The following is a 13,571-nucleotide window of genomic DNA, read 5'->3' as shown; positions in this document are numbered from 1 at the left end:
GCTTGTAGGAGCATGCCAACTGAGCAGTCTGTGGAAAGGTTCTGAGGAGTGAGTGCTGAGGCTGCAGCGGGTATCATTCCTTACCACAGCAGCTCCGGGAACTTCAGGAGATGAAGGCCGCATGAGCTCTATTTTCTCCCAAGAAACAAAGCCACCGAGTAGTGTGCCCCCTTCGAGGCATTATCACCCACCCACCACACTCACAGTGTTTACTTCAGTTCTCCAGCCCGCTGGCTTGGGTTTCAGGATAAGCCTCGTGCGAGCACACAGCTCATTGTGTCCGTTCTATTAACGGTAAGCTGAGGCGAAATGGAGCGCTTTTTGAAACCAGGCTACTTTAGCATTTACATGGTTTATAAAGAGGCAGAGATTTGGGGGGAAAGGAAGCAAATATTTTGACTACTGTGGTTAAACAGTCTTTTTTGTTGGCACGTTAAGATAACCAGGTGTTGTGTTTTGCCACTTGTTTGGTTACGTAATAGAGCACTCTTTCTCATGGTCATGCCATAGACAGTTAAATTCTCCAAGGAAGCCCACAGATACCGGGATGGGAAAAGCCAATGTTGGAGACAAGGGGTGAAAACCCCTGGAAAGCTGTGTTTATAGGGTTTTGGTTTGGGCGGATGCTTTTAGCTCAGGTTTTTAAGGACAGCTGGAGGAGCAGGGTTACAGGACTATGTGAGGCACTCAGGCAAAGACGGCTACTGCCAATTAAGGCCCTTATGGTGCAATCTGAGCTTTGAAAAATGTGGTCTTTGAAATCTGGTGTTCCAATTGTGAGCATTCTTCATTGACTTTGCTGGGGGAGCTTGAGTGGAGCAAATCCTTTCATTGCTCATGTGACGCTTGCACAGAGTGGGCCACTGGAAGCTGTGTACTGGCACTGGGGGTATTTGCAAAGACCTCTTTTATTTGCTCTGTTGGCCCGTAGAGATCGACTCCAAGGCCTTGCCCATGTTAAGCAAGCTCTCAGCTACATCTCCAGTGCAGGGAGGACCGCCACAGGACACGTAGCTGGTAAACTCCTAGCTGAGAAGTTTCCAGAGAATGGTGTGGTATACTGATGGGCGGGAATGGAAGTGTGAGATGTGCTCTCCATCCTAAACAGCATTTGTACTTGGCCCGTGAGATTAATGTGCAGTAAGTGGCCAGACGGTAGCCTTGACCATGTTTAATTTTGTGCTGTAGTTATTTATCGGTTTCCTTCAAGGGAGAAGCGGGGCCACTGGGTGTTTAAAGAGTGTCAGTGAGGCTCCACGGTGAAGCACTGAAATGATGTAGCATTGCAATGACATTGGCTGCTTGGGAGGCTTGGGGCAAGAGGAATGTTTTCAAAGGGTTTCATTGAAGAGAGTGTAAAACGACCTTCTTCCATGTTTCTGGTCTGTATGCTAATCCTTAGTAGTGAAAGACTGTGATATTTTAGAAACAGAAACTGGTGTACAGTAGTTTTTTCTTTTTATTTATTCTTCTCTTATACATACTATCCTGAAAACTTGGAGCTCCATCCTCCCCCATTCCTCTCAGTTCACTACCACCACCACCCCATCTCCTCTGGATCCACTGCTCCTCATTTTCCTTCAGGGAAGAACAGGTCTCCTACTGATACCAGCTGAATGTGGCATAACAGGATGCAATAAGACTAGACACAAGTCCTCATATCGAGGCTGGACGAAGCAACCCAGGAGGAAAAGGGTTGCAAGAGCAGGCAAGAGTCAAAAGACACCCCCAGTGCCACTGTTAGGAGTCCCACAAAATCCCAAACCTACACAAACCAGTACAGACCCACCCAGGCTCCGTGATTGTTGCTTCAGCCTTGTACAGTAAAGTTTTAACTACTGATTTGTATACTTCTAGCCATGTGTGTTGGCATCTGAAGTACACATGATATGTCTGAATATGGTTATGTTGCACATGGGTTGCAAATACCTGTGGAGGCCAGAGGTGTGAGGTCTCTCTTGGAGCTGAAACTATGAGTGGTCCGGAGCTGCCCAGTGAGTGCTAGGGGTTGAACTCGGGGCTCAAGATCAGCTCAAGCTTATAACTTTGACGCCATTTCTCCAACAATAATTCACAAATTGGGCAGTTGCTCACCAGAAATGGCTCAGAAGTTCCACTGAGGAAATGTGAAAGAGGGGGTTTTATTGAATCAGCATAGGGGCGGGGGGGGGGGATTTATCACGAACACATAGTTATTGTTGTCTACTGCTTCATTGAGTTTAAGTGCTTGTTTTCCTTTGACTTAGGCATTCATAAAATATAGCTCAAGTTTTGCTAATGTTTGCAAAGTAAGCAAATGATAAGTCACTTATCACGTAATAAAGCAACTTATTGGTGTTTTCTGCTTAGATTCTTTAGGCTGCACTGCCCTTTTAGATAGTATTTAAAAGGCTGATGGTATGGAGTAGGATGCCTCACAAGGCATGCCTTCCAGTCAGTCACTAGACTGGAAGGGTGTGATGAGTGATGGCCTACACCCCCGGGTACACTTGTGGCTTGACTAAGAACCTGGCATCATCACCCTTTGCTGAGGAAGCAGTTATTTATCATCCGCACCATTGGGGTTTCTGAGTTGTTTTATTTCATCCATCTGTATAACATATGTCTGCTGAGGACCAGAGATCACGTAGAGTCAGGTTTTCTCATGCTGCATGCATTTTAAGTGTTATAAAACCTTAGAAGAAAGCAAGGCTCTTATAGTAGAATTTCAGGTAGTACTTTTAATTTTAGAGTTTGTAAAGATGTTTTCACTCTGTCCCTAAAATCAAGGTAAATATAGCAGATTAAAGAACGGGGAGATCCGAGGTGTTGTTGTGTTTGGCACTCAGGAGCAACTAGAACTTGATAGTGAATGAAAAAATTCAACAAAGCCTAGGGAAGTAGGGCACTGACAGAGTGATCAGAGAGAACAAAGGAAATTCTTTGTTTTTCCTTGATATCTATTTCATTTTAATGTGTAAAGTGTTTTGCTTGTATGTACATATACCTCATGTGTCCTCAGTGGTCACTAAAGGGTCCAGATCCCCTGGAACTAGAGTTACAGATAGTTGTGAACTGTCATGTGGGTACATGCAACCAATCCTGGTCCACTGGAAGAACAGCCAGTGCTCTTAATAGCTGAACCACTTCTTCAGCTCCTGCATTCTTATTTTTGAGAGAGGGACTCACTGTATATTCCAGCATGGGTTTGATCTTGAGACTGTATTATCTTGGCCTTCTGAGTATAGACATGTGCTATCTGACTGGAAATAGACCTTTTTAAAGGAGAAATTATAAAATTTGTTTTATAAGTTAAGAAACTAATTGAAACTAAATTATAAATAGAAATATCTAAAAGGAAGACATAGAAAGACTTTTTAAAAAATCAATTATAGAATCCAGCTGCTTGAAACTCTAAACCTGGTGGACCCAAGAGGTGGAGTCCTGCACCCCATGACAGGGACATACGACTTCTGTGCCATAGTCCTGAGGAAATAGGAAACATGGGGAAAGAACACAGAAGAATTCATAGTCTTTCTTGTTTACTTTATCCCCACTTAAATGCTCTACTTAATAATTTCTTCAGGAAAACATTTCTTTAAATGTGCACTTTTAGGCCTTTATTTGAAATCTAGGCTCCCAAACTCTTTTTTTTTTCCCCTCTGGAGTCTTCTGTCCTGGGTTTCTGTGGAGATAACAGGCTGACTTGCCTCCTGAAAGCATTCTTCCTTGACAGACTGGTTTGCTCTGCTCTGTGTAAACAGTCCTGCCTGCCGGCTAGTAGTCTGTATTTATGAGCCCCACGGAAAACACTGCAAGCTGCAGAGTGACCATGAATAGCAAACTTAATTTGGCTTAATGTGTTTTGGCTTGCTTGACCTCACCAGAATAAAAATGTGCCTACTTAAATTATTGTATTGGAAGTTTAAAAAAAAAAAATCTAGACATTCTTAATTCACTGGAAGAATCTTGGGACCGCTTTAGCAGAGCTTTAAGTCCCTGTTTAATGTCATGTCGTCCTGAGAAATGTTTAGCATAGCATTTTAATCACAGATAAGGTTACTGTGGATTCTGAAATTTAACTTTGAATTGCTATTTTTCTCTTGTTACTTTTTTTTTCTAGACAACTGGCTGGTAACGACCTTTCTTTTATCCACCCAAAAGCCTTGTCTGGGTTGAAAGAACTCAAAGTCCTGTAAGTAATTCAGTTTTAGAGCTTCACAGCTGGCTGGGTATTTTCTTTCTGCATAGTCAACATGCTTGGAGCTAGGTTAAGCACAGTTTCTTTTCGTTGAGGATTAAAAGATTTAAGGCATGGCCAGTGGGTAGGGGAGCAGGCTAGAGGTTGGTCTAGATAAAGAAGGTTAGAAATCTACATAGTAAGTATTCAGAGCTCCACGGCATCGCAGACCTGCCATGCTGCTAATGTATTGAATGGAAACCATATTTAAGCTTTATTGGTAGAGTTTCATTTCTACTTACTTTCTAGCTACAAGGGTTTTAAATTAGCCAACTCTAAAGGGAGAGAGCTTTAAAAGTGCTTTACATGGTAAAAGCATGTGAGAGCTGAAGATATTGAAATGAGGCGAATCACATCCATGGTTTATAAAGATATTTATAAAGATGGTCAGAGATCAGAAGAGAAATTCCTGGCCATGCAGGAGTTTGGAGGGTCATGTGGGTTGACAGCCACTGTAGCACCTACTTTAGTCACTACTGCTCTGGGCAAAGTCACAAGGCCTCTGGTTCAGAGTGTTTAGGTGGTCCTGTTACTTCTTCTATTCTGTGGTTAGGATTCATGTCAAAGAGTTATTAACAGGGCAAGAGTGGCTGGAGGTAAAAATGGAAAAGATATTATTTTTTCACAGAGATGTCTACCTTTGTTCTTCAGGTCTCAGCTCTCCCGTGACTGAGACATAATGATGTCCATGCTCAGGCCACAGGCACTATAGACATTGCTGCTGCTCCACAGGCCCAATGTCTGCTCTCCTTGCAAACTGCCTTTCTCTATCTGATGCCCAGGTTTCTAGGCTCTGCTTTCTAACATTTTGAGAAGGCATTAGAAATTCTAGCCGGGCGTGGTGGCACACGCCTTAAATCCCAGCACTTGGGAGGCAGAGGCAGGTGGATTTCTAGTTCAAGGCCAGCCTGGTCTACAGAGTGAGTTCCAGGAGAGCCAGGACTACACATAGAAACTCTGTCTCGAAAAAAAAAAGAAAAAAGAAAGAAAGAAAGAAAGAAAACTAGGTATCTAGGAAAGAAACAAGCCCTGGAAATGTGGAGCAGCTCCATTATAGATGGCCTGGAATAGCATCATCTCTGAATTTACAGCAAATGCTTAACATCTCGCAATTTTCTTGCCTTTCCACCCCACCCACCCCAATTTTGATAATTTTTACGAAAAAAAAAAAGGCTCCATATTCTTATATGGAAAAAAATGTTAACAATTGATAATTAACCACTAACCAAAAATTTTCTTCTAGAACCCTCCAGAACAATCAGTTGAAAACAGTACCCAGTGAAGCCATTCATGGACTGAGTGCTTTGCAGTCTTTGTAAGTATCCCTTTGTCTTCTGCATCTGTGGGTCATTGGAAGGCCACTCTGGCTGCTAAATGAATAAGGAACGGAAACCCCAAGGCCAGAGGAGATTTATCCTCTTCCCTGGGATGAAAATGGGGATGGCCAATCGCTGTCATCAAAATACCCTTTGGTAAGGCAGAAGGTGGCCCGTCAGTTTACCTTCTTGACTCAGACTAGAGGATCTTCTGTGAGTGTGGGGTGCACTGGTGGCAGCACGTACATGGTTGTTGGTCACAGTTCTTTGAAAACAGAGTTAGAGATGTGCAGGAGTTCTGATGGCTTGTGCCCTGACAGCCATAGATAGGATTTGGGTTTAGGCAGTCAGGATTGGTGTAAATCGAGTTCAATGCCTTACCTGTGGCTCAGAATACATATAGGCGATAACTTGGCTGTCTGAGCTGCCTCTGTTCCCAGGTTGGTTTTTTATTTTTAATTTTTTTTTTAGATAAAACTTGTTTTATGTGGCATAATCAGGGTTTTAATTTTGGATTTTTTCCATGTCATTAACTTTAAATGCTTTTCCAAATACTACTTTATTTGTTTTTACATTCTTTATGTACAAAGACCTTGGCTTTATATGAATTCTAAATGCCGTTCTTCCATTGGAGTTCATGATAGGTAATGAGCAAATGACTGTAGAGAGAATTTTAAGTAACTTGCCCAACAGCACATAGCTAGTAAAGGCACAGTGGGGAATTCAAAACCAGACAAACCTGTTCCAGAATTTCAATTAATCTGAATTTCTTAGGAGATATTCTAGTAGTAAGTGTAAAGTGAATGCTAGAGCAAAAACCTACTAATAAATCGCATGTTGTAAAAGTTAAACATTAACTCATACCTGTCACAAACAAGGAACAGCCAGGGTGTCACCCACTTAATCAAACAGAAGTTAAGATTGTATATATGAAGCAGTTCACTTTGCAAGAGTGGCAAGTTACGGAATGTCAGGATTTGTTGCTTACTCGAGGGAATTTGACTTTTAAAATGAATCAATTAGAATAAGTTGCTTGTACAGAAATACTTGGCTGAGTCTTTATTTTCCTGCATCTAAGGATGCAGAGCCATTTCACTCCTGTAGATTCAAACTCATTTAGCATCATAAACAGGCCCTGTTTTCTTTTGGTCCTTTACAATTAATTGGTTTGACTTTAAGACCTTCACATTGAATCATTATTTTCATAGACTTAATGATCAAAGGACCAATTATTTTGCCTAGTTCGAAGGCAAAAAAGAGAAGACTAAAATCTCATTTTCAACTTCAGGACAGAAAAGTTACCAAGAAAATTTCAATAGATTGTTTCTAATTTGTGGCCAACAAGTACCTTTGAAGTGCATGTGGTATTTGTTAGTAAAATGGGTGAATTGAAGTGGTGTTAGTTCAAAAATTGGAGACTTCTCCCTCAAAAACGAGTTAACTCAAGCTCAGCATGCACCCATTATGCAGTGCAGGAGACGCTTGAATCATCTCAGATTGTTACGAGAATAGAAAGCCCACATAAAACACACAATCTCAATCCCTCTCTCTCTGTCTCTCTCTGTCTCTCTCTCTCTCTCTCTCTCTCTCTCTCCCCTTGTGTGTGTATGAAGTTCTGATCTGCTTTCCTATGTAACAAACTGTAGAAGGAGCTCTGTATCAAGTATGCTGTATTTAAGAAAGAAGTGTTCTTGGGTTTGTTAGCTTAGTGGGTGTTGTGGTCAAATGAGCTATCATTGCAATTCTACCCTGGTGTAAAACAGCCTTATCAGCACTTGAGTCAGTTTTCAAATCTGATCTTCAGACCCAAGTTACGTTAAAGATTTCCTTGTGGTTTCACCGCAGACCTTAAAAGGAACAAAGTTCATTAGGTGTTGAAATTGACCAGAAGGAGTTTGAGATAAGTGTATACTTGATGGTGACAATAAAGTCAGAGTGTATTATAGGTATCAATAAAAAGATAATTTAACAACTTTTCACTGATTTAGTACCTAAGTAGATTATTAAAATGGCAATCAGAATTAGCTCTAAGGTAGCTTTTTTATATCAAATTGATATTAAATATTATATTAAACATTAACCTCAGATTAAATATGCTAATTTTTTCAATACTTTAAAGTTCAACTGTAATATTTGCCCTATTGCAAAATTAGAAAAGAGAGCTTTTGATTACATAGAATATTTATTTATTGATCACAGATTTTTCACACTAGAACAGTTATGGAATGTGTGGGACCATAAACTGTGCCCCAAGCCAGATTCAGCCATCCATTATTATTCTGATAATCCAATTAGAAGAGTCCAATTAATAGTAGGAGAAAAGGAGAATAGCAGAAAAAGGAGATTTATTCAATGTAGCTGCATTGGGAAGAGGAGAAGAGAGATCCACTGAGCCTACAAGTCCCTACATGATAATCTAAAGAGCCCCAGTCGGGGTGTGGTTCTGCCTGCCACTGACCCATATTGATGTGCTTCAATAGATCCTACAAGGTGGTTAGATAAGATGTTAGACCTGTGTAAAATCTGCCAAGCCCCTAATAGAACTGTATGTAGTATTTTGTCACTATAATTTTATTTAAGGCAAGAAATTAAAAGATGTGTTTTAGTACTAAAATGCATTCCTCACAATTGATAATACACATTGTCATGATGAAATGTGGTTAATATATTGCTAAACTTTTAGAAAGGGGTTTTTTTAGCACTTAAAAGGAATATGTAGATACTTTATGGAGCTTTGACCGTAGAACATGTTGGAAAATGCGCTACTTCTTGATCTGTTAGGATGACTGCTAATAGTGTAGCCACTAGGACAGCCCTGTTTTCCTCTTTTGGTGGTTGTATTGGGGACTGAACTCAGAGCTTTTCAAATACTCATCAAATGGTCCACTACCAAGTTATACAAAGCAACATTTAAAGATTTTTCTTAAAGCATTGATCTCAGTCTAAGTCTTTACGTTTATAGGTGTGTCGCTAACATTCACATGAATTGAGTTAAAAGATTAAACTCGAGTTCTTTTTACAACAGTCTGCAAATCTGAGTCCATAAATCCTTTTTACTTTATTTAACTTTGTATTCCGGGGTCTGTTTTTCTATAGTCTTCTGTTTGCACTCTTATTTGTATGGAAAAACATTTAGCAGAGCCCATGTCTCTGCCTCTCCTACTGCATTACCCCTTTGCGTAGTTGAGATTCATGTGTTTGGCATATGACAGAATTCATAGAAATATATATCACTAGTACTAAATTCACATTTAAAAGGAATAGGTAGCTTAGTATGGTCTTTGTCATATTTAATGATGCACTTGATAGAGGAGACTTGATTCTAGTGGAGTATTGTTGGCTTACTTAGGAGTCCTTTGGGCATTATTAAATATACATACAAATTATCATCAATGATTAAAAATAAGCAATTTAAACTTATAAACTGTTTTGCCACTGGGAAACTTGGAAAGAATTTTACTCTAATCAAAATACAACCCAAGTTCCTTTCCTGTGCTATGGGTCTGTGTAATCCCGACCCTGCTGAGAGTCACAGGTGTGGATCCCTGGACCCCTCCACTCCATTTCTCCCCATGTTCTCATTGCTCTGTCCTTCTGGAACTATGCAACCGTACCAAGTTTGTTTCTATTGTCCTTGACATTTGTCTAAAACACCTCCTGCTCAACTACTGTGTCTGCTGGCCCTTGCTAATTAATTCATTAGGCTCCAGATTAAATATTATGGTTTGAAAGGTGCCTTTCCTGACCAGGTACATTCCAGGGAGCTTCTGCTGCCTCCATGGCTCTCAGCTTTATCGCCATCCCACTGTTGACTTCACTGTGCTTTTTAAGCACTTGGGTTTGCTCTGTAATTTATTAGTCTGTGCATCTCCAACTCACAGGGTGCCTCATACCATTTCATCCCTTATGTCTTCCAAGATGCTCAGTTTGAATGTGCAATGAATTATAGCTAGTCAGATCACCTACAAGTGTAATTCAGTTACACTGAGTACTTAATCTATTTGATTATGGTTAATGTCTCTTCCCAGCAATGGGTTCCCGGAGGTTGTGACTCCTATCTGTGTTTGAACACTTTCTTATCTGTTCATTAAAGCAGATCTCCTAAACAGCTCTGTTGAAAATACAAGTCGCTCTGCATGAGTCAGTTCTAGAAAGCCCAAAGAGCAAATGTTTATGGCTGGTGGAGTGGTAAGGCAGCTGCTTAGTTTCCTAAAATCTCTCTTCTATGTTGTTGCTATCAGAACAGAATGCCCATTAGATAGCCACAAAGAGCCATAATCACGAGCCCCTTGCTAATCTGCCCCAAGAAGAAAATTCAGTGGGCTGGGAGTGGGAGCCCAGCAGTTTCCTGGAGTTAAAGTTACAGTAATGGCTGAAGTTAGAGCAGGATTTCAAAACAAAACAAAACAAAACAAAACAAAACAAAACAAACCCCCCAAAACAGAAAGTACAGAAATCTCTCTAAAACTCAGAAGTTTTTGAACTTTAAAGTTGTCAGATACCAATTCTTAAAGAAAACAGAAAGTCATTCTGCGTTTTTACCAGTTTTTTTCTCTTCCCTCATTTTCACAGAGAGGTCCAAGACTATGAGACAGGAATGCATGTGATAACCATCAGCAAGAGATTATGAGGAACACTGGGATTTCCTGGCTTATACAGTTTCTCATCCTGCTAACACCAGGCTGTCTTTGTATTGAAAAGTGATTATACAATTATACTTGGTTGTGGCAACAGAAAGAAATAGTTAGGACTTAGTATCCAGGTTTCCAGACAGAGACTTAAACACAAATAATCCTGTTAATAAGGTTCTACCTGACTGCAGAATTTTCTGAAAAAGGTGAACCTTTAAAGCCACAGTAGCATTTATTGGAGGAGTTAATCTTCCCATGAATAACCTGAATAAACGTTCTAGCTGATCTGGTAAGGCACCAGCAAATCTACTGAAATGGGTTTGTTGCTCTTTAAAAAATTGTAAATATACTCTTACAATTTCTTTTGGTATCAACTCAGAGTGGCAGTTAAATTCGTTCTCTAATACACCTATACTGTAACACTGGATACTGTAGTACTTGTGTGCACATATAATAATTGCTAAGCCCATCGCCTATATCTCTGGTAGGTGTATATATTCTGAAACATAAATTTCCAACTTGAGTTTTTTGAGTTTTCTTTTAAGTGTGCCTTTCTGCAATGAAGTTAGCCAGGAAAGAACTATAATGTACTGGCTTGGAAGAATTTTAGATTTGTTGTTATTGTTCAGGACTTGTGTTACAGTTAAATAAAGATAGGCCTCCATGGCTCTGGCTAGTTTTATGGGTCCCTTCTGTTTGGAAACTCAGGAGCAGTGTTCTTTGGTTTGACTCCTTCCAATAAAACTCATTACTCGCTGTGGGTGTTTCTGTTTCCCAGACGCTTAGATGCCAACCATATTACCTCAGTCCCGGAGGACAGTTTTGAAGGGCTCGTTCAGTTGCGGCATCTGTGGCTGGATGACAACATCTTGACGGAAGTGCCTGTGCGTCCGCTCAGCAACCTGCCAACCCTGCAGGCTCTGACCTTGGCTCTCAACAACATCTCAAGCATCCCCGACTTCGCATTCACCAACCTTTCAAGCTTGGTGGTTCTGTACGTGGTTAACCTTTTTATTCCTGTATATTTGTGTTACTTTGAGGGCAAAATGGGTTTCATGTGACAAATTACTACAAAAGTGTCCCCCATGGTCCTGCTGTTGGACAATTAGTATTTGGGGAGGTGCCTTTGATAAGATCAAACATACTGATTTCTTGAATAATATCTAATAGTAGCTGTTGAGCTTTTTAAAAACAAGTAGCCACATTTTTAAAATAATTGGATCATTTATCAAATACTTTTTTTATAACTTGTTTTTGTATAACTTCTATTTCTTTCCCAACAATAAGTATGTTTATTTGATATTAAAAAGGAAACTGTTTTGAAATGCTCAGAGAAATAAGATGTTTGTTGTTCCTCCATGGATGTTTTGTATTTTCCCAACATTTCTGCTCAAAACATTTTTGATTTTCCATGCCTTTGATCTTTCAAAACTTCATGAGACATGGTGCAGTCTTGTTTCCTTTAGAATCTATTTCCATCCTAAGTGATGTAAACTCCATAAAGCTGCCTTCTCACCTCAGAGAACTCAGCCAATGCTGCTAGGCTTTATATGAAGGGAGGAGCTAGCTACTCTAAAGTTTTATTTCATATGAACCAAAAATCAAGAAATCTTCAATGTGTCACCATTTTCTGCATTAGATTTCCCCTAATGTGGTATTCTGTGTTCAGCGAGTCTGTGTACTCGCCAGCTTTCTGTAGTTGTGTGGAAATACTTAGCTGTATCATTGCTCTCAGCCACATCAGTTTAGATTTATTAAGGAGCTGGAACACTTGTATTTGGTAGATGTGAATGTCATTTTTGTGCCTTTTCTTCCCCATAGGCATCTTCATAACAATAAAATTAAAAGCCTCAGTCAACACTGTTTTGATGGACTAGATAACCTGGAAACCCTGTAAGTACATTTATATTTTGTATAATTACATTATGATTAGGACAGTGCAATCTTAAACATAGTGAAGATAAAGAGAAGACATTGCTAAGTATAGCTCATTATTAATTCACTTTAACAACTCAGTTTTTACCATCTAATAACCCACTTGTAAAAAATAATTTCAATTTATGATTCAAACTGATATTTAAGTGTGAACTTCAAACCCTCCCTTTTCCCAAATATGTATTAAAAGCTGCTCCATCTGGAAAGATTTTTACCTTCCCCAAAGTGTTGATAGTGTTAAATTTGTGACAGTTTAGGAACTCTGACATTTCTAAAAGCCAGTTCTTTTGGTGATCGTTTCCTACTTATTGTTGGGTTTTCTCCATGATTTCAGGAGCCTAGCTACTTGTTTAGATCCGGTTGGAACAGCATGTCTGCTTTCATATGCTGAAATGTAACACATCAGTATTTTAACAATTTTCATGATGCTGTGTTTCCACTGGCTGACAAGGCACTTCTGGCTCTTTGACTGGCCTTGACGTTGGCCATTGTGATGCAGTAACTAGGTTAGGGGAATGTCTCCTTTGGATGGCCGAGGCCTAATTGGAAACATTTAGGATCTGTAGTATTTTTGTAAACTGAATTTTCTGGCTAACTATGAACTATTAAGAAGATTTCAGGTTTTATAGGACCTTAAAACACCTGTCAAAACAAGTAATAAACACCAGTGGATACTTGAAAGTTAAATTTGGAGGAAGACAGTTCTAAACTCAGGTTTCCTGCTAGGTGTGATTTTTATCAGGCGGTAGAGAAAGCTAGACCATGTATACCATCCAAATGATGCTCAAATTAAGTTTCTTCCTTCCAGGTACTTTAGTTTTTATTTGTCACTTTTCCTTCTGTGTAGAAAAGGAAAACAATAGATTTCAAAGGAGCTGGCCTTTTAATTTCCTTCTCTTTCTAAAATCAGGCATGATAACCATATGCCATCGTGTTCTTTATGTTAAGAGAAATTAAAATGTAGACACTCTTAGAACCAGACCTGCATTGTTAGAGACCACTATGACTTAACCTCTCGCTAATGAGTATGGCTTTGTTGTCAGTAATTCATGACTTAGATGAAAACAACTCTGCTCCTTCTCATTTCAACTTCTTAAACCAGAACTGCAGGGAGCTGCTGCCCACTCCATGGGAAGCATCAGTTTCATACTCTAGTCACCTATACATGGATATTTAAAGATTCCATTTGATAGTAAATTTTTCCAAGAAATTGTACAAGATTCACATGTTTAATCCCTCAGTGGCATGAGATCTGAGAGTTCTACAAGTTTGTAAATGTATTAATCTAAAAACATAAAGAGTAACTTTTCCTATTTAACGTTTTCTAAAAATCTGCAAATGAAGTTCCAATAGGGTTTTGAGTGGCAATGTAGTTGGGAGAAAGGTTGTGATCTTTAAATTTGTACTTATACCAGAATGTCTTATGAATTATGATTTCTATTTGCTTAGTTTCTCTCATTTTTTCCCCTA

At 39.5% G+C, this 13,571-nt stretch overlaps 1 protein-coding gene across 3 annotated transcripts in view; it reads left to right on the top strand.

Moving 5' to 3' along the window:
- Positions 1 to 13,571, top strand: part of Lgr4 (leucine rich repeat containing G protein-coupled receptor 4) — a 97,444-nt gene that overhangs the window by 68,448 nt on the left and 15,425 nt on the right. For all 3 annotated transcript variants that reach the window (XM_021155166.3, XM_021155170.3, XM_085834589.1), the window contains exons 3-6: positions 4,103 to 4,174; positions 5,463 to 5,534; positions 10,945 to 11,160; positions 11,988 to 12,059. In XM_021155166.3, coding sequence (XP_021010825.1) covers positions 4,103 to 4,174; positions 5,463 to 5,534; positions 10,945 to 11,160; positions 11,988 to 12,059 — 432 coding nt within the window. The remainder of the gene's footprint in view (positions 1 to 4,102; positions 4,175 to 5,462; positions 5,535 to 10,944; positions 11,161 to 11,987; positions 12,060 to 13,571) is intronic.

The sequence above is a fragment of the Mus caroli genome, unplaced genomic scaffold, assembly GCF_978045245.1.
Source record: "Mus caroli unplaced genomic scaffold, Mus_caroli_1 scaffold_2, whole genome shotgun sequence".
Classification (NCBI taxonomy): Eukaryota; Metazoa; Chordata; class Mammalia; order Rodentia; family Muridae; genus Mus; species Mus caroli.
This window is presented reverse-complemented; position numbering and strand designations above follow the sequence as displayed.